A 20,631-nucleotide genomic window follows, 5' to 3' on the forward strand; every position below is an offset into this window, starting at 1 on the left:
GGATCCACGCAAGGGTTCTGAAGTTGCTGGCAGAAGTGATTGCCAAGCCACTTCCAATAGTATATCAGAAGTCCTGGCCACACCAGGGAGGTCCCAGCTGACTGGAAGACAGAGAACATAACGTCCATCAACAAGAAGGGCATGGAGGAGGACTTGAGGAATCACAGGCTGTCAGTCTGTGCTCGGTGCCAGGGAAGGTCATGGAGCAGATCATCTTGATTTGCCATCACATGGCACATCCATGACTATAAGATGAGAGGACTTGCTCACAATGGGTTTGCAAAAAACCTGACTAACCTGATCTCTTTCTACAATGTTGAACTTATTGGACAAGGGAAAGACTGTGGGTATTGTTTACATGGACTTTTATAAGACATTTGGTACTATTTCCCACAGACTTCTCTTCAAGAAACTGCTGATGTCTGCTTGCAGTGTGCTGTTTGCTGGCAGGATGGCCAGGCCCAATAGGTCGCTGTGAATGGAGTTACATTTGGTTTGATAGCCAGTCTGTAGTCTGTAGTGATATTTCTCAGGGGTCAGTACTGGGTCCAATTTTGTTTAACATTTTTATCAATCAACTGGACGATGGGATCAAGTGCACCCTCAGTGGGTTCACAGGCAACACCAAGTTAGGCAGGAACTGCTTGAATGTAGGAAGGCTTTACAGGGATCTGGATAGGCTGGATCAATGGGCCATGTGCAGCTGTATGGCATTCAACAAGGTCAAGTGCTAGGTGCTAGGATCCCAACAATCCCCTGCAGTGACACTGGCTTAGAGCAAAGTGACTGCAAAACTGTGCTGAGGAAAAGGATCTGGAGGTGTTAGCTGACAACCAGAAAAAGGTTCTCAAAAAGAAAAAAAACTCAAAAAGGGTCTGTTCATGTACCTTGCGTTAATAAGTAACTGTACTTAGATTTCTTCTTGACCTAGTCTGGCCTAAATCTGTATTTCTGTTTACAAATGAATATAACAAAACTGTAGGGCAAAAATCAGTGTAGAAAGTGCTTCAAGAAGTTTATTTTGTTCTGCAGTCAACTTGCTGGACAAGTCTGATAAATGAGAAATGATCGCATTAGAAACAACACATCAGCTTCGTCCAAAAAAAAGCTTACTGGAGGCAAAACCTCATAAATTCCAGTAGTTAAAACAACACAGAAATATAAATTTCTACTTCATCAAGGTTAGACAGTCTTGTTGTATGCTGAGAATTTCTCTGAAGTGGTTTTAAATTGAAGATTCTGATATTGCGAGATGCATCTCCTATAGCCTTCTGGAGATACGTGAAACTCTTGGACAAAGACTAGCTGCTCTTACTGCTATACTATTTTCCTACTACCAGAAATACATACCATAAAGGCAGCTATATCATAAACACAATATTTTCTTTTTGTAATATCCCTGTCTTGCGTAAGCAATACCTGTGTTTCTAATATCAAAGTCAACATGATCACATATTGAAAAGATGCCTTCTACAAGCACTGACTGGCAAGAATAGAAACTGGTGCATTTAGTGATTCTCCTATTAAAATATTGCTCAGGTATGAGCAATTTATGAAAAAAAAAATCAAAAAATACCATTCAAGGCTTTAAAATTTAGCATGAACGGATGATGTGGGTTGAATCCTTGCTGAATAGATATTATACTTCCATGTCTTTTGTGATTATGACAAGATAATCATCCTCTCTGAACAGGGCATTTTAAGGTTTAGAGAAATAATGTACGATTTATTAAATAATCTGTCATATTATCTATGAACCTTGCTTCCAAAAGAAATCCTATGATCTCATTAAAGTAATTACAGAAAATCTGCCTGATATAAATAACAAGTACCAGCATCACTGGTATACAACTGATAGAAGAAAAAACCATAGGAACTTCGAGTATTCAAAGGGTGATAGTATGGCTTTGTTCTCTTAAGATAGTTAACAGACATTTCCATGTTAAATATCCTGTGTGCAGAGTCAACTTTTGAATCACAGCCTTTGAAATGGAGGGAAATGCAACCACTCTGTAGCTATGCTAACATGAAATGATCTGGATATGCGTATTACAACCTCTCTTCTCCTTTCTTTCCTCACATTTCTTGCCTTTTCCTCTTAAACGTTATTGCAGAAAAGAAGCTGGAAAAAAAACCCAAAACTCTTCTAGCCAACATAGCAATTACATAGAATAAAAAGCAAAGCTAGAAGGAAAAAAATAAATAGGAATTGTCTTAAATATGTTAGCTTTCTTTTGTTTTTAGAAGAGCATGAACAAATAAAGGAGATGAATAATCCTTAGGATGATAACACGAATGAGAGAAACTACACATTTTAAATATCATTCCAATTTCAGTTTACTATATTTGTGCTTCTTCTATGGAAAGACAGGGTTGAGCAAAACTGGGAGCTTGGTGAGAACAATCTACATACAAACGAACCTCAAACACAAATTAGAGTTTTATTTGCCATGAAATCAAACCCTGTGCTTCTGAGCAACTATTTAACGATACAAAGTTAATTCTTCCAGAAGGCCTTCAGAAAACTGTTTCAGTACTTCATGAAGCTGAAGCACTAAACAAATATATAAATAACGTGAGTTAATTCAATAGCTGAGGAGCAAAGTGAAATAGGAAAAACTCAACAGTATTTTCAGAATGTTTAGAAGCAGACTCACCATTCTTTTTATAATTCTCAACAAAACCTTCCGATGCCGTGTATCTCTTCTGGATTTCAGCACTTCGGCAAAGCTGTCCATGTTTTCTGGAGACATGCTCTCCTGACTGCCCCCTCCGTACAGCTGAACCAGCAATGATAAGCACCGTGAAGCATTCTCAAATATTTCAGTATCTTCGCTGGGAAGCTAAAAATGAACAAACAAAAATCAAATTCCAATTTCACCCCTCCCCCCAAAAAAAAATTGCATATCACTGGGAATTCAGAAGGGTATTAACATGAACACTGAGGCGGGAAAGAGTTGTCTCTAGTTGACTGACTCAACATTCCATTAAACTAAGCTGTATTAAAGTGATGAAAATATAATTAAATTATATCTACTCTTAAGCAGCAGTATAACTGCGCCTTTGTTATAATGATATCAAATAGCAATATCTATACCTACATCGTAAAAGCACTCAAAAGGCTGCTCCCAACTCTGCTATTTTCAGATCATATATTTAGCTTTAAAATAGAAGCAGTAAGATCAGAAAGTATTATTACAGTCATGATATCTAGTCTTCTGAATAATGCATACTGTAAAACTTCATTTAATTATTTCTAAGCCAAGTTCATAGCTTCTGGTTGAGGCAGAGCACAGGCTATCTTGTTATTTAAAGGATTTAAGAAATTCACAATAGCAGGCATATTTTCAGATTGATTTTTTTTTTTCCTTTTTTGTGAGCTCTTTTCTGAATTCTAGCTTTTCTGTATTGCTTTGAGACTGGACATTGGAGCAGGTCCTAGCAATGGGACAGAGAGAGGAACTCTTGGGAAGCAAAATATTGGAAAACATTCAGGGATATGTCTACTAGGCATCTTTAAATGACCTTCGGGTAGTATGACAGCACCGTCATTTATATATTAATATACATAACTTATATAATTCTTGAACAAACAGTCTGGAAATCACAAGCAGAAAGATTACATTATGCTTGGTTTTGGCACTGGAGGAATAACACCAGGAACACAATGCCTACTTTTGGTGCACCCTGTACACAAAATAACTGTAGAAATTTCTTGGGAACAGTTAAGAGGATGAGAGATTGAGTTGGAAAACCGAACAGATTAAGACTGAAGGAACTCAATCTATATAGCCTATCAAAGGGAGGGTTGAAGGGCACAATGACTGTATTCTTTTCCTCAGTGTGAGGAAAAGAAGGCTGAGGATAGGTTAATTTCTATGCATGGAAAAGGACTGGTAAGAGATGATGGCTCAAAACCTTATCTAAAGCAATTCAGATTAGAGGGATAATTTGATTTTCTTTTTATTCCTTCTTTCTTTAATAAAGGCAATTAGACACTGAAACAACTTCCTCAGAACTGAGACAGATTCTCCATTACAGAGAATTTTTATATGACAATAGTCCTTTTTTCTAAAACAATAATAATTCTAAAAAATCCGACATCTCGTGTTATAAAAGATAGTAGGCCAAATGATTACAGTGGCCTTTTCTGGCCTTACAATCTGTAAACAGAACAAAACATACCACTGCTTTTCTTACCAATAAGGTATGGAAGTGTGAAAACATTTTATTACTCCAACTCAGTTTCTTAATTCCAAAAACATGATCTAATCACAAAGAAGCTGTACTACAGTATGGTTACAGCCTACCCTTACCAACAATTATAAGGAAACTATCTGTCCAACCATTTATATAATATCCCCAAATGACTCCAGTAATGATTACTTATTTAATCCGAAGTATGGACTTCCCCAGTTTTTTCATTTTAAGGGAAACCCATACAGTTACTTTAAATAATCTGGAAACATATCATCAGATGAATACTCCTTAAATACCCACACAGCAGATCCCCAGGGATCTGCATGCAAATTCAAATCTGCTTTCCATTAGCTTCACAGAACTGGCTGTTTAAAATAGACTGAACTGAGATGTAAGCTCTGAATACATAGCCCCAAGACATATCACATTCTATTTGACCTAGTGCTATGGAAGTGACAGGACCACAGCAGCTGTTTCCTTCACATCTTTGCTGCATGTTTTCACTTCATTTCTGTCTAGGTGATACACATTTGATTGCTTCTCTTCCAATATTCAGAATTATATAATAATATCAGCAACATAAATAGGAAGGCTTAAAAGGGTGAAAAACTACAAACAGTAACAAGCTTCATAGCTCTATTTATATCTTCAGTCCTTATCAAGCCAAAAAGAATTCTGCTGATCTCACTGGGGGTTTTGAGTTTACTTTTACCTCCACCACTGAAGAAAAATTTGAATAGAAAAATGAAGGGAAAACTACTTTCTTTAATGCATCACTCTTACCCCTTTTGAAAGGGGCACTCTCTAACTCACAACTGGGTAAGTCCAGACAGGTAAACTAATAACTTCCTCAAGTCATGGAATATGAACTATATTCAATTTTCAAGTGTGGTTTGTTGAATAATTGAGAAAAAAAAAAAAAAGAAAAAAAAAAGAAAAAAAAAAGACAAATATTAAAATCATAAGCAGTGAACTTCTGCACATGTTACGTCCTTGCCCTGGTGCTGCAGTGTAGGTTAGCTTCCTGAGCTCCATAAGCACGGATTTCCATGCATAATCCATAATCTCAGTAGTCACACTTAGAAGTGAGATTTCTTCCCAAGGTATTTTATCTGAGATATTCACTAAACATCAAACTGAGGAAAAGTGACAGTCTTTGCAGAGGACTGCTCCTACAGAACCTTGCACGAAGAAGCACAAAATGGTTTTGCTCGCCTCCTCCTGGCATGCCCAACCTTCTACCACTGTTGTTGCTGGCCTTTTTCCCCACAAAAGGAAACAAGAGAAAGAAAGACTCTAAAACTCTCCTTCCAGTATGTCTTGGCATCAGACGTTCTTGCTCTTTACAAGTTATCAAGCTGTCAGCAACCATCCTCCAAACCCAGCCACCGGCATCACTCCAGGCAGGGTTCACACTGTTTGCCAGCTGTGGCATAATGCTGTTCAGTCTCAAATGCTAATAACATCCTTCATCCTCTGCTGTATTTCAGGCACTTCTGCTTTACAAGAGACCCTTTGAGCTTTGGTGTTACCTATAGTTTAGGGAGCAAGTTGCTGTCATCCTGGAAAAGCGTGGGGTAAAACACAGCAAAGGTTTTGAAAGAAAAAGACAACAATCTGGGATCAGAAAAGACAGGATTTACTCTGGAGTTGGCTGTGAAGCATTAGCCTACAGTCTAACCCATTAATAATCAAGCACGGGGAGGAACCCTCTTCAGCAGTGTACTTACATAGAGAAAAATGCTTACGCATACATGCTGATAAGTCCTACCATTAGACTATTCCTGTAGTAACAAGTAGAGATTCAGATGCTGCGTTATAAGCTGGTATCCTGAAACGTAACACTGACTGCCTGTCTGCAATTATGTTAAGGGTCATAAAAAATAGAGGGTCTGAAGAAAATTGTTGGCATGAACAAAAGCAGTGACTGAAAATATCATAAATAAATAGAGTAAAGCAATGAATGAAAATCCAGCTTTCAAGCATATAGTATCTCATGCCTAATAGAACAGAAAAGCTAGAATAACAATGCCAGACAAAAGAATATGGATGGTTGGTCCATCTCTTAATAAGCTCGAATAATGCCTTCATTTTTCTAACCACAATTCAATTTGATATGAGGAAGCATATTAAAAGTCTAATGCATTTCTAGTTTTGTTTGTTTGCTTTTTTATGGCAGTATCTACTTAAGTTTTATTCTCTGAGGGGAGAAGAAACGCATGAGAAACAGGAGTTGTAACTCTTGGAGAATAGATCTGCCCCCCAATATTTCATAATTACCAGAATGAACTCTAGTTGGCTTTCATTTCTTTTTTTGCTTTATCTTTGAGGGGATTTTGGATTCAGCAAGGTAGAAATACCACTGCTCTTTCTCCATGCAGCTGCTAATATTTTGGGCTAGCACGCACCCTGAAAAAACATTCAGCATCCTAAAATAAATTAAGGAATGACTGAAGTCATCCTTTTTTGCTGTTCTACAACTCAGAACTGTAGGTTTGTTTGTTTGTTTGTTTGTTCAGTTCAAAATTTTAAAATAATGCCTCAAGACAAGATTTTTGTGCAAAGAAGATTTTGTATTACTTAATTTTTATGGCCGATGTATAACCTCCCATTAACAGGCTCATAACGTAAAACTCCATTCCTAAATGGAACCTGCTCTCTGTATCTTAAAGATTAATAGGCTGAAAAGCAGGTTTCTTCTTATTATACATCTATGCTTCTGTAGTTTGTTGTCAAAAATACCTTCATTTTGGGCTCAGTTGAAGTGTGTTCATGAATTGCAAACCATTACAGGAAATGTGTGATCCTTTTGGCTGAAGTGGCAGTTTTCACACCCTAAGAGTTGTTACAGCATCTAATTTTAGAGCTACAATGAAACTGTCTGGATTACCCAGAGGGGACACTATTTCAGCGCATTAATGAGGTTAAACACAAAGAGAGTTTATTACAATAAGAGATAGATATTCGTTGAATCATTCATGAGGTTACAGAAAGTGTGGTACAGGAATCACCATTGGGAACTACAGAGGAGATGATTCTACAATCATCAAACAAAATGGAAAAGCAAAACACTACTATTAAATCTGCTACCTGTACTGTTCTTATTAGTAAATACGCGCAGTTTAAAATTAAAGTAATATGTTTTGGCTTGGGGCAAAATTTTTGTCCTTATGCCTCAAGGAAAATAATTTTTAAAACAGTGAATTTTCATTTCATATTAATCAAGCCTAACTGCTGAGAAACTAAGTTCCTATTCTTAAGTTCTGTCCTTTTAACAATATATGCTTATTTCCTCTGTTTTGATTGTTTGGTTAAGATAACTTCATGAAAGAGAATTTTTCAAATACATTCCAGAGACAACATTTCAGATACAATCACAACAATATCACAGTGAGGTGTTAAGGGATAACCAGATGGTTTCACCAAGGGCAGGTCCCCCTTCCCAAACTAATCCCATTTTATGATGGTGTAACTGCATTTGAATAAAGAGCCACTGATATCATCTATCAGTGCTACAGTAAGGCCTTTCACACACTGCTCGGTGATATCCTCTCCAAATTGAAAGGATATGGATTTGATAGGTGGGCAGTTTGATGGACTTGTTTAAGATCATACCCAGAGAGTGGCGGCCAATAGCTCAGTGTCTGGAGTGAGATCAGTGACAAGCGGTGTCATTCAGGGCTCAGATCTGGGACTGGTGCTCTTTAATATCTTCAACAATTACACCGATGCTGAGATCAAGTGCACTCTCAGGAATTTTGCAGGTAATGCTAAGCTCCTGCTGAAAAGGACCGGGGGGTACTGGTCATGAGGCAGCAGTGTGCCCTTGCGGCCCAGAAATCTGACTGTATCCTGGGCTGCATCCAAAGAAGCATGGCCAGCAAGGCAAGGGAGGTGATCCTGCCCCTCTGCTCTGCTCTGGTGAGGCCTCACCTGGACAGAGGCGTCCAGATGTGGAGTCCTCAGTAGAGGAGGAGAGACATGGATCTGTTGGAGTGCATCCAGAGGAAGGCCACAAAAACAATCCAATGGATGGAACAACTCCCCTGTGAGGACAGGCTGAGAGAGCTGGGGCTGTTCAGCCTGGACAAGAGAAGGCTCTGAGGAGACCTGAGAGCAGCATTTCAAGATCTAAAGGAGGATTGGAAGAAAAAAGGGGACAGTCTATTTAGCAGGTTCTGTTGTGACAGGACAAGGGGAAATGGCTTCAAACTAAAAGAGAGTAGACTTAGACTTGCATAAAAGGAAAAAGTTCTTTACAACAATGGTGGTGAGGCACTGGTACAGGTTGGTGGAGAGGTGGTGGATGCCCCATCCCTGGAGATGCTCAAGGTCAGACTGGACAGGGCTCTGAGCACCTGACTGAGCTGTAGGTGTTCCTGCTCACTGTAGGGGAGTAGGACTAGGGTCCCTTCCAACACAGAAGAATGGATGATTCTGTGAATGGATTACACAGAATATAAAGCTATGTCTTCCCACTCCAACCACAGAACTGTCTGTATTCCCATGAAATGCAAAATGAAATACTTCACAGTCTGAAAGATTATCATTCTGCAGTTATTTTCATTATTCATTGGCAAGTATCTTTCAAATTCTCTGAACCTGTGGTCCAAGACACAGCCTTAGAGCCAGGGGAACTCTGAAAAAGAATGGACCTAGAAAAGATTATCTCATTCATCCATGTACACAGAGGTTCTGTATTTGTCCTCTTTATGTTTGCACGATTAACTTGTCATTCAACAGTAAAACCCAGACATCCTCAAGATAATAACCAATTAAAAATTTCACTAGTTACACTACAATGCAGAAGCCTATTAACAGAAGATGAGGAAAGTTCTTTCTCAGCAGACTGATCGGCTCAGACTAGGGGTCTGCATCTAGGATATAAATTTATAGAGAAACAAAACTCCAGTTTATAGTTACTGGCAAGGTAATACAGCCATTCCAGCTGTCTGAAAAGCTCATTCAGTTTACAGGAAGCTACTATTTATAATCTGAGCCCTCTAATCTAGCAGCCTAAAGATTGCAGTATGCTAAGAGTTATGGAAGCCCATGTAATGAAGGACACCATGTTATTCATCCTCTGTGCTGATAAGGCTGGCTAATGAATATTCAGAAGTAAAAGTTTGTTCCTTTTTTAATTATGAAGTTCAAAGAAGTTTCCGAAAATCCAAGAAAGTGATTTGAAACGTCAGCAAACATTTAATTTTCAGAATAACCACTACACAAAAATAGTCGAAGGTACTTTATGTGTTCCATAATTACTGCAAGTTTCAGTATAATAATCAAATTAGATTTATGTTCAAGTGGAGAAATGTAGACAAAAAAAGCTAAGTTTAATTAACTTTTAAACATGAAGCTGCTAAGCAGAAGACTAAATGCTCAATTTATTCTCCTCTTATTGATCAATTAATGGCAGAGCGATCATGGGATTAAATATTGAATTCCCTGTATCTGCAGTGTTTTCTGCATGACAGAATTTGTAATTATTTCTTCTTTCACGTTCTTAACAACCCCAAAGTTTCATTTACATGCAATCTCAGTTTCCTGCACTTGCTTTCCTATGCCCTATGTGATAGACTAAATCATAATTACAGGAAGGAAAAATTGATTCCAAGTTTTTGACATTTTCAGGCTTAACTCCATTGATTTTTGAGGGATTATTAGGAGAGATAAATACATCTTCAAGAAAATAAATAAATAAATAGACAAATCAATGGGGCATGGAACAATCATCCACTTGAGGGATATACATATCAATGAGGGATAGCAATTATTCAAGGTGACATAAGAAACTATAAATATGTTAAGAAGAGTAGGAATAGTAAACTAGAGGAAAAAAACTGAAGCGATGGTTATTTCAGAACTAAAGACATACTTCACCTGCTGAGAATGAAGTTCACAAAGAATCAAATGCCTCAAAACAAAATAAAAGTTCATGAAGCCTTGCTGTTCAATACAGAGCACTAATACTACTGTTGGTAGTGCCACAGAACTTAAGCTTAGGTAGTTCTGTTAGTGGGGCAGGGACCACATACCATCTTGAGAGATCCACAAGACTTAATTTCAGTGCTGCCTTCAGTTGACTGTGCTAGCAGCAGGACACAAGAAGCTGGCCACAGTTAGGCTGGAGATGGGTAAGGTACTGTAAGCAACAAGTACCAGTATGTTATAAAGGAGTAACTATGTGCAGAAGAATAAGAAGTTAGTATTTACCAAATGCAGTATTCTTCTCAAAGGATAAGCAAATTATTGGACTGTAGGATGAGTGTGAGTCCATGATGTACTGGTACACCACCCAATCAGCTGGTGACATTTCCCAAGCATGGCTGTTCTCTCTCCAGAGTCAGTACACCTCAATGGTAGCAAATGCTTCCCCACAAAGATGAAGTCAAAACCCAACCCCTGTGCTAGGACACATAGCATTTTAAAAAAGAAATCCTAATGAATTAGCATTTAAAATAAATCAGCAATTTCCTTCTTTCTCACAGTGCAAACACATTCTTCATACCTTTCATACTCTGTTGTGTTAAGAACACCTGCAGTGGCAGTCACTGAGGGTAGCTCTAAATCCATGCCACAGCTTTCACTCTAGCCCTTGCATCTGCACACAAAAGCACCAGGAGAAACACTGCAAAAGCGGTGCACTAAGAATTTGTGCCTATGAAAATTAATTGAAGTATAAAATATTTTAAACACCTGGATCCTAACTAACTTCCCAATATTTATTCCATTGTTCAGACGTTTACTGACTTAACAGGAAAAGTTTAACACGCCTCAATGGGTGATGGATGCAAAGTTTAAAAATCCTAGATCAAATAACTTTCATAAATCCAATAAAGCACATGTATATAAAGAAGGACGTATATACAAGAGAAAGCCCCTCACTTCTAGATTATCTTTAACAGAACTTAACGCCAAAGAAATGAAGAAGTACCAACACGCTTTTTACCTTATGTTTAAACAAGCAGATTGAATATAAGGGCAAGTCAGAATCTAACCAGTACATGCTAAGAATACAATTATCCTATCCTTTAATTACAAACTTATATTAAAAAAAAGACTTCCAGGTGGTACAGGCTGAGTAAATCCTGGCCTCTAATCTTCTGTTCTTTAGGGAGTTAATGTAATTTAAATTTATGTCTAACTTCATTTTAAAGGATCGTTTACATCTTTTCATGTCTTACCATTTATCATATATAGTGATTAAAAATTAATAGAAAGTAAATTAAATGAATTGATAAAGATTAAATACTATGCAGTTGAAATTCAATCACTTTGTTTCAGGTCATTCAGTGAACATTTCCAGTAAGTCTTTTGATTAAAATAAATTCATCATAATGCAAAAGTTAATAAAAAAAAGGTACCGTACTTTTCCCCAAAATAGAGGATGGATAGTGCTAAAGGTACCAAAAGTGCTACAGATATTTATATCACAATCTAACCTATATTTAGGTGGAAAGGAACAATTCAGAGAAGACTGGAGGTAGAAGAGAATACCATAATGAATCTGAAATGCCTCTAAGAAAAATGACACAGAAATGATAGCGTAATATGCCTCTGTGAAATCCTCACATACCATTTTCCTTGCTTTATGTTGAATAAAAGGCAGAGTTAGCATACCAGGCCCCTAAAAGCCCTGCTTAACTCAAGAAGAAGCATTCCTCTGCTCTAAGCTATCACACACACAGCCAATACAAGTCTCTGGCACAGCATGATGGAGTCTGAGTTGGTGGGATGTGTCAGGGACACTATAGCTCTCCGCAGAGATTTCAGTGCAGCACTCTGATGTCTAGCAAAGCCTGAAAAAAACAAACCTGAAATAGACTTAAAAGATGACTGCAGGCCAGTAGGGACCAATCCCAATTCTAAATCATTCACGATCATGTGAGAATCAAACTAAGCTTTAAAAAAAAATCACAGGAAGCTCAAACCCAAGAAAATAATATTAAAAGTGACCACTCGTTGCAAACTAATTTGAAGTTTACTGACAGTTCCACTGGTAGTTGTAGTTGATTTCTAATTTTGAATGTAATCCTTTCTCTGTGCGTTAGTCCATTCTTTGGGGTTACAATTTGCCTGCACATATTTATCTCACCCAAGAATCAGGACCCTGCCATTGCCCCAGTTCTACATTCTGGATGTCACTCGTAGTCTGTAAGTTGTTGTGGCCTGTAAATCCTGCAAAAAACTGTAAATGTTTTTGTCTTATGTTAGATAGAATCTTAAAAGCAGCAAAAACCTGTCAAACACAGCTCTAAGATGTTGAATTCAGTTGAGTAATTCCAACTTCAGTGACATTCCAATAGGCTTCCAAACAAGCAAATTCTCACCAGTTGAATAAGCAGGCTAATTAGGTCCGTCAGGGGTTTATTGATAAGCAGAAGGTCTTCAGCAGCCTGTGTGTCCCCTCCTGCGCCAGACTTCTGTGCCTTAATAAGGTGAGGGGAAATAAAACAACAAAACAGCCTCAGTGACTGTTCAGTTATGAGAAACAAATTAGGTTCATTAGGTGGTTAACTTTTGAAGGAAAGTTTGAAGGAAACCTGTATATTCCCTGTGACTGCAACACTGAGCACAAAGCAAAAGCGACTCACACTATCACACCTATTCTGCACAGGCTGAATATACCCACCTATGTGATGTTTATTCAGCTAAATGATTTGATCTGTATTCTCAAAAGATACTTCCAAAGCCGTAGATGTTCTATGTATTTGCATTCTATTTCAACAGGTCTGTCATAATATGAAAGTTCGCTCATTTTTTTCAACCATTAGGAATAATTTTAAGTGCAACTCAAAAGAAGAAAATCAAGGCAACCGAAAGGTTATGATTCTCAACAGCAATGTCCACCTTTGCCCTCCCGACTTGCTTTGCATCCTGAAATATTCACAATACATAAATAGTTTAAATTATTTTTGATATGAGAATAATAAAATCTGAAAGTGTGATAAGATCTGTTATTGCTTGGAATTCTGATCATTGTCTTCCCCTTTACTGAAACACACTGCCATCCCAGGCAGTGCTAGTATGACCCATCTGTGCCCCAGGGTACCAGCAAGGCCTGTTTGCAAGGTTTTTCATTTAACTTCCCCATCTTGCAGCAGCTTTGGATTGTGACCCTGCAGAGCCTTGCTGCTAGAGAAAAACTTAAGTATTTTATCTAGCGGACACATTCAAAATTCATTTTGTATTGTGTTTCATTTCGAGTGTTATCCTTAAGCCATCACCCAGGTATAATAACCAAGGATTTTTGTTTGGTTAAGTGAGCACAAGAGCAGGTCCCCGGAGGCAGGAGACATTACTGCTGAAGCTGCACTGTTTATTTTGATGGGCTGAACACATAATGCCTTTCTTCCAAAAAGAGTTCAGAAATAAAGGAGCCCTCAAGAGCCATTTCTCAGTAATAAGATACATTGGTATGTCCCTCACTGAGACTCACGACATTGCAAAAGTCCAAGAAGGGTAAAAAGACACAGTGCATAAAAGAAATTAAATAAACGAGTGTTTATAGTAACCTAGAAAGCAAAGTAGGTTGTCTTCACGTTAGCAAAATTGACAACAGCTTTTTCTGCTCAGTGTTTGAATCAAAAGTAAGACATCCTCAATCAGGGATATATGAGTGGTATATTCTTAGTGTCCTTGAACAGAGAATAAATAATACTCACTAGAGGAATTATACTTTACATATATAAAGGATGTACACCACATTTAAACCTACACTAATTACTAAACAGCAAGTCTACTTCTCAAATGCAGCTACTGCGGATCATCTGTAGAACATGATCTGACAAAACTGCTCCAAAACAGATATCCCAATTCACCTTAGTACTATTTCTATTACAATACATACACTTGGACCACAGAGGACAAACTCTTGAACTAAGCCAGATATAGTTATCCATGCCATCCAGCACAAAGTAGTGAAATTGGAGGGAAGTGTGCTCTCACGTTTTGCCCACCCTGCTGGATAAGGCCATCACTTTATATATAAAAAAATAAAAATAAAAATTCAGGTGGACAGTGGCGTCACCTGCACAAGTCAGCTTAAGGCCTCAGCAATGGCGTCATGAGAAAACTTGATTCCCTAGAGCTGTTCTAGCAGGTATCTTACTCAGAAGATCCCTTTGAAAACAGTCAAAGAACATTTGTTACCATTACCGTGATCCATTAAGCGACACGGAGATAAGGTAATATGCTGTAGCTGCATGGTAAATAACAGTCAGCAACTAATCACTGTCATTCAACAAAGCATGTGTACTGAGGTAGCTGTAGAACCCACAGTAACCCAATGATGACTGCTGCTGAGACAATTATGTCAAGGCAAGTAATATCACCTCAAAGGTAATTTCACAGGGGTACCGGGCAGAGCAGAGCCAGCTGTCTCTTAGCCATTAGCCTTCCAAAACAAACTAGATTACTTTGACTGAGGTTGTACAAAACTGGAGCTGGAGGTTTATCAATCAACTGCTGAATTCATGTAAAGTCAGAATTAAACGTGGCAATGAATGCATAGATTTAAGTTAGAATTAATGTGTCTAAATAAAAGTAATGAGTTTCACTAATATTACCAAACTGTGTACAAGGTCATCTCTCCTCATATGCCCTCCAATATAATTGGCCTCACAGCACTTGCAAAGAACACAAGTACGGAGCTTGGCTTTCTCTGATTACATAGACTGTTGCTAACAATATGACAATCAGCAATTAGCTTACAAAATTTGATTACCAAAGTGATTCTTACATGCAAAACCTGCTGCTAGAGGACTTGAAAAAACCTAGGTAAGGTACCATCAGATCTGAAGTATGTTTTTTCAACAACGACAAAAAAATTCTCAGTGAAATATCTGTTTGATTACAGCTGATTATTTAATTCTATGTAGGAAAAAAAAAGGTCAATTTTCAATACTTACATCATACCTTAAACTTCCTTAAAAAAGCCCACAAGTATAAGGAAGGCTAGTGCTGATACACAGTACAATCTGGTTGCCATCTTCTGATTCTCTGTCCTTCAGTTATACTGGATGTAAGAGCATTCTCTGTTCTTTAGTGGGAAATGAACTTGTAAAGGACTGTTTATAGCCCAAATAAAGTGGTTGCTTCCAGCTGATGAACTACAGTAATTCAGTGGATCACTTAAAAACAATGCAAACATTGCCAGCTTAGCATCATATCTAAAAAAGGACAAAATATTTTTCCTGTTTTGTTTTTAGAAATGTTCTGTTCAATTTCTTTGATTAAGTATCTTTTTGTGCTCTGTTTTTAAGGAAGAGGAAGACTTCACTGGGAGAAGCAGCCCTATTAATGCTGTATTTTGCAGTGGTTCAAAGAGAAAGTTAAAACACTAGCAACGTAAGCACATTGATGCACATGCAGAGGTTATATACTCTTCAAGCACAATAATCACATCTGATTTATAATGAAAAGGTGCTGCTTTCTAAGGAGTAATTTTTTTTCTTTTAACATGAACTGAAGAAAAAGACTTTGAACTACCATTGAGAAAATGCTGCATTAAGCTGTTTGTGGAGTAGAGAAATGGAGCATGCAGCTAAGATCTGTGTTCCCAGCACCGTAAGGCTGAAATGAAATTTCTAGCCAGGCAAATGCACACACAGGGGCAAGCAGCTGAAAATACATGCTCTTCTCTTTCCACCAAACTAAAAGTTTAATGAAAGGAGAGTAGTGGTAAATTCACCGATAACATAACAAGAAGGTATCTATAAGAAATGTTTAAGTTGGTTATCACCCCCAGGAAATGAACTCCATACCTGCAAAGCCTGGCGCACAATGTTTGTTGTGTACATCAGCATGCAGTGCAAAATGTCAAGCAAGGACAGCAGCAGTGCATTTGCTGTCTTGGTGCTGCTTTTATCATCTGCTTCCAAGTACAGAGCCACAGTTTCTATTAGGAGATTACAGACGTGAGGAGCCAGTCCTATGCAGACAGTGAGACAAAAGGAAAAAATAAAGGCTATCAGGAAAAAAAAAGACAATTGTGAAGGTAGGCCAGATAAAAATAGTAGATTAGCAGAAAAACAAATTTCATACACAGTGAATATTTATTAATGTTCCTTTTCCCCCCCTCCATTATTATAATTGCTGCCTCCTTTACCCTATTGGAGCAGCCCATAAAGACAGCTAAGCTGATACAATTCACTAACTGCATAGAGTGTTATGTAACACTCATTAAACAAAAATATATCAAGAATCCCAAACTTTTCCACAGCACAAAAGAGACACACATCTCCTTCACATCACCCCTGGTCACAAGAACCAGACGGTTCTTCCAGACTGGAACAGAATGAGACAGCAGCTACATCAAGATTGAAGCCTGAAGTTTTCTTTCTTAATTGGTCTGTCAATTGCAACCTTCCCCATATATTTCAACTGTTTAATTGAACAGTGTTATGCGCAGTATGAAATTGGTATGGAAGATCATTACGAAGGCAATACCAAATTCTACACCTAAAATGCACTTCAGACCCATCTGGCTGGTGATAGTAAAAAGTTTCCTGAAACTACATGCTGCCTTGAAGATTTTTTTGAGCACCTTTGGTATTCAATAATATCACCTCCTGTAGCTTGCTTAACCCACAAATCAATTCACACATCAGACAATCAATATCAAGAAAATACCAACTCAATTCAGAATCCACCTTACTTTCAAATACAAAGTAACTGAGTTTATTATATTTAATCTTAATCTTGTTCTTTCAGGATTTCATAAGGAATGAAATACACTTTGCATCTCACCCAGAACATAATTAGTTTGTAAACTACCTTCCTTTAAATTAGCAATTAATTATGCTCTGACTTGGGCACACATGTCATAGCACTTTAACATCTAAGATTTTAGTCCCAAACTACCAAAACCAACAAAAGCGAATCTATTCCTCACTGATGAGACCGCTATGTAACATTTCCTTTTAAAAGTAATTGTTTGTTTGTTTGTTTGTTTACAATCATCAGTACAAAAATAAGTCATTGCAAAATACCCTGTGCAATTACACCACTAAGCTTTTGCTGGTAGGCAAATCTATGGGGTGACTATTTTGCTTTGAAAGCCTTCCCCATCAATTACTTGAGCTTCCACAAAAAGTGTTCCTCTCCTATTCACCGCCGTTAATACATCCCTCAGGAAATTAAATACAAAAACATTCATTCAGAATACAGTTACAGGTCAGGTTTGTTAAGACTCGCACTATTATATCTCACATCTTTGTGTGTTTTTATGATTACCAGCACTGTTCTCCCACAATAGTTTGACTGACGGACTACAGCTCAGGCTGAGCTTTGAATTTCCTGGGTTTTTGTCTGCATGAACCACACTCTCCAAAATGTATCAGTTTGATCTTACACATTTAATTTCCTCCTCCTTTTTTAAAGTACAGTTCCTGCTGCAGTTCCAAACACTTCACACACAAATGAGATAGCATGCAGACAACAGATTTAAGTGATGTCACCAATACCCACCAAGAGGAGTATAAACAGTATGTCTGCCCAACATAAAACTTGTGGTTATTCTAAGCCCTTTTTTTAACCTGCCTAAATTAGAAGAAACCTAAGAAAACAGCCTCTGCAAAGCTGGTCCCTATCAAAGCAAGGTCTGCAAAATTGCCTGGGAGGATATGCCCCAGTACACCCTATTTCTCTCTGTATATGACCACAAAACCCACAGCCACATCAAAATGAATGAGTCATCCCTATTTCTAGATGGCTTATACATAACCCTTAAGATGGAATATTCACATGTACTTAGTTAATGAAAGCATCAGAATTGGCAGATCATACACAGATAGATGAATGTTGACATATGTACAAAAATATGTACGTTAAATTTGGAGTTCTGGGGAGAAAAAACACCTTTGTCTGGGCTTACAATACTCTAGGAGTCCAGAACCCATCAGAACTTTAAAATAAAGACATAAAACATTGGTGCAGTTGCTCCTTAACATGTTGCATGATTCATACAGAAATCCCATAAATGCTTGATTCCACAGATAAAAATAAAACTGACTGACCTCTTGCCAAGTAAATAAAGTTCCAGACATATCCTTTATTGTGTCAGAGCAAAATCAAAATTGGAGGCCATAATTGCAGGCATGTAAATACACTCCTTGCTTACACCACAGGACAAAATACATATCCTTTGTCCTCAAAAAGAAAGTTGGGAAACTGGTAGTTTACACTGACCATGACAAAATTCAGTAGAAACTGAATGGCTTTGGACACGAACACTATAGTGAATTTACTAAAAAAGCCATTATAAAGATCAAGACAGATGTGTCACAGCATTTTAAAACTCAGTTCCCAAAACAGATGAAAAAAAAAAAGAGGATGTAAGTCTAAGAAAAAGGAAACCATTCACTGTTCAGTAAATCAAAATGTAGAAATTGCACAGGAGTTTCATAGCATACACTGAATTTCTGACAGACTTTACAATCAGTTCAAGAACCATATGCTTAATTTACAATAAAGCCATCATTGCCCAACTTTTAGGTTTGCCTGGGTCACACTGAGCAAACAGGAATTGCCATGGGCTGCATATAAAGTACATAATAAACTTAACGTATATAAGTAACAAAACTTATTTTAATGTATTCTTATTATAAAAAACAGGAAGCAAAAACAAAACAAAAAACAAAACAAAACAATACAAAACATAAAACTAGTGGGATGTTTGAGCTTGTTTCTGTGAAACTAATGCACCAGCCTGGTTCAATGGCAATGGTTACCATTCCTAGTGAGCTCTCAAGGTGCTCATCAAAGACTTCTGATGAAAGACTACTCTTCCTGTGCGTCACATTTGACAATAATTGTTCACAAATGTACATGCTGCCAAAAAGTGATGATATGAATAAGGTGTGACAGTGAAGTGAGAGGTACTTCTCTCTGGTAAGACAGGGCTTTATGGAGGTCAGGTAAAGATACATGAACAAATTTTAGTTCATGTTTAGAATGTCTGATTGCAGCTCTATACATTCCATGTGGAAATTTGCAGGTATTGTATTTATGCCAACCAAAAATGGAGTCACAAATATATTAAAGAAAAAAGATATATGTTTTTTTGAAATCTTGAAACATATTCTCAAATTTCTTTATCAAAATGGAAAGCAGAGCTGCACATTCGTCACTGCTCACAGGACTGTGTTTAGCCCATGTGTTAAAATTCATTAAATTATCTGCCGTAACTTTAACATGTCATAACTGAAGTTTCGTTTCAAATGCTGTTGCTATCTGAAACACAGAACAGATAAGCTGATTTTCACCTTGAAGACACACATTTAACTCATGTAAATAAGCAGCCAAATCCACCAGAAATGCTAAATCTGTGAGCCATTTTTCATCTTCACGTGCTGGCACAAATTTTCCTTTAGATTCCATAAAGGACTTGGTTTCACTTTGTAAAGCCTTTTTAGCATTTTACCCTGACTTAGACACCTTCCTTCAGAAAAGTAAATGATGGCCCAGTAATCATTATCCATACTTCTAATGAATTCTTTGAATTGGTGATGATTCAGTCCCTTGGACTTCATGAAATTCACAGCTTTAATGATGACTTGCATGACATGACCCATCTTTAAAGCTTTCATACGTACATCTTCTTGATGTCTGATGCAGTGATAGTTCATCAAACCATTGCTGGGGCACCATTAGTAGCTATACCCAGTATGCTAACAAAGCTTAAAGAAATCAGCTTTAATGTATTTTTTGTCTGCTTTGTACATATCATAGATTTAGTTCAGTCTTTCAGTGGTGCTAAAAAAAGCCATTTCTTCAGTGACATTATATTCATTATCAGTATCTCCAATGCAAATGGTAAGTAGAGTAAGTAGCATCAGTATTTTCAACTATCACCAAAGCATAAAATTTGAAATCAGCAGCTCCACTCTCTAAATTTTTTTAATAGATCTTCTTATTTCTCCTGTTCACCTGGACACAGTCTGGTAAGACATACAGATTTTAGAAAAAATGATTTTTTATGATTATTATTTTTTAATCAGGACACATTATATCTGCCATGCTTACCATACATTGCTTAAGGATTCTAATACCTCAGTGTATCTCAGCAATACTTCTCTTTGTCAAAAGAAAAGTCCTAGTGACAGCTTACATGAGTTAAATCATTTCTTTCACCTGGGCATTTCTAATTAACAAAGTAAAGTTTATTAATTAATCACACCTTTTTTTTGTTACCCTATTAAATAGCAAATGCCAGTAAACAAAAAGATAAAATATCACATCATATCGCTTGTAGCCATAATTATAGTGCATTAGTCATGCCTTACATTAGATAAAGTAAGGAGGATCTCCAAAACACAAAACCTCAGTGTAGTTCAAATGTTGCTGAAAAGAAGACAAAAGTTGGATTTTGTATTGGAACTGTGCAAATTACCATAGCTGGAACTAAAAAAAACAAAACAATGCCTG

At 37.3% G+C, this 20,631-nt stretch overlaps 1 protein-coding gene across 5 annotated transcripts in view; it reads right to left on the reverse strand.

Annotated features, from left to right (window-relative positions):
• The window catches only part of ULK4 (unc-51 like kinase 4), a 202,287-nt gene that overhangs the window by 52,418 nt on the left and 129,238 nt on the right, over positions 1-20,631 (reverse strand). For 4 of the 5 annotated variants that reach the window (XM_072327360.1, XM_072327362.1, XM_072327359.1 and 1 more), the window contains 3 exons: positions 15,969-16,135; positions 12,534-12,632; positions 2,658-2,843 (listed from right to left, as the gene is read on the reverse strand). In XM_072327360.1, coding sequence (XP_072183461.1) covers positions 2,658-2,843; positions 12,534-12,632; positions 15,969-16,135 — 452 coding nt within the window. Of the gene's footprint in view, positions 1-2,657; positions 2,844-12,533; positions 12,633-15,968; positions 16,136-20,631 lie in introns of those variants that run through there. The other variant, XR_011902735.1, reaches the window with a different exon arrangement.

Source organism: Excalfactoria chinensis, chromosome 2, assembly GCF_039878825.1.
Source record: "Excalfactoria chinensis isolate bCotChi1 chromosome 2, bCotChi1.hap2, whole genome shotgun sequence".
Lineage (NCBI taxonomy): Eukaryota > Metazoa > Chordata > Aves > Galliformes > Phasianidae > Excalfactoria > Excalfactoria chinensis.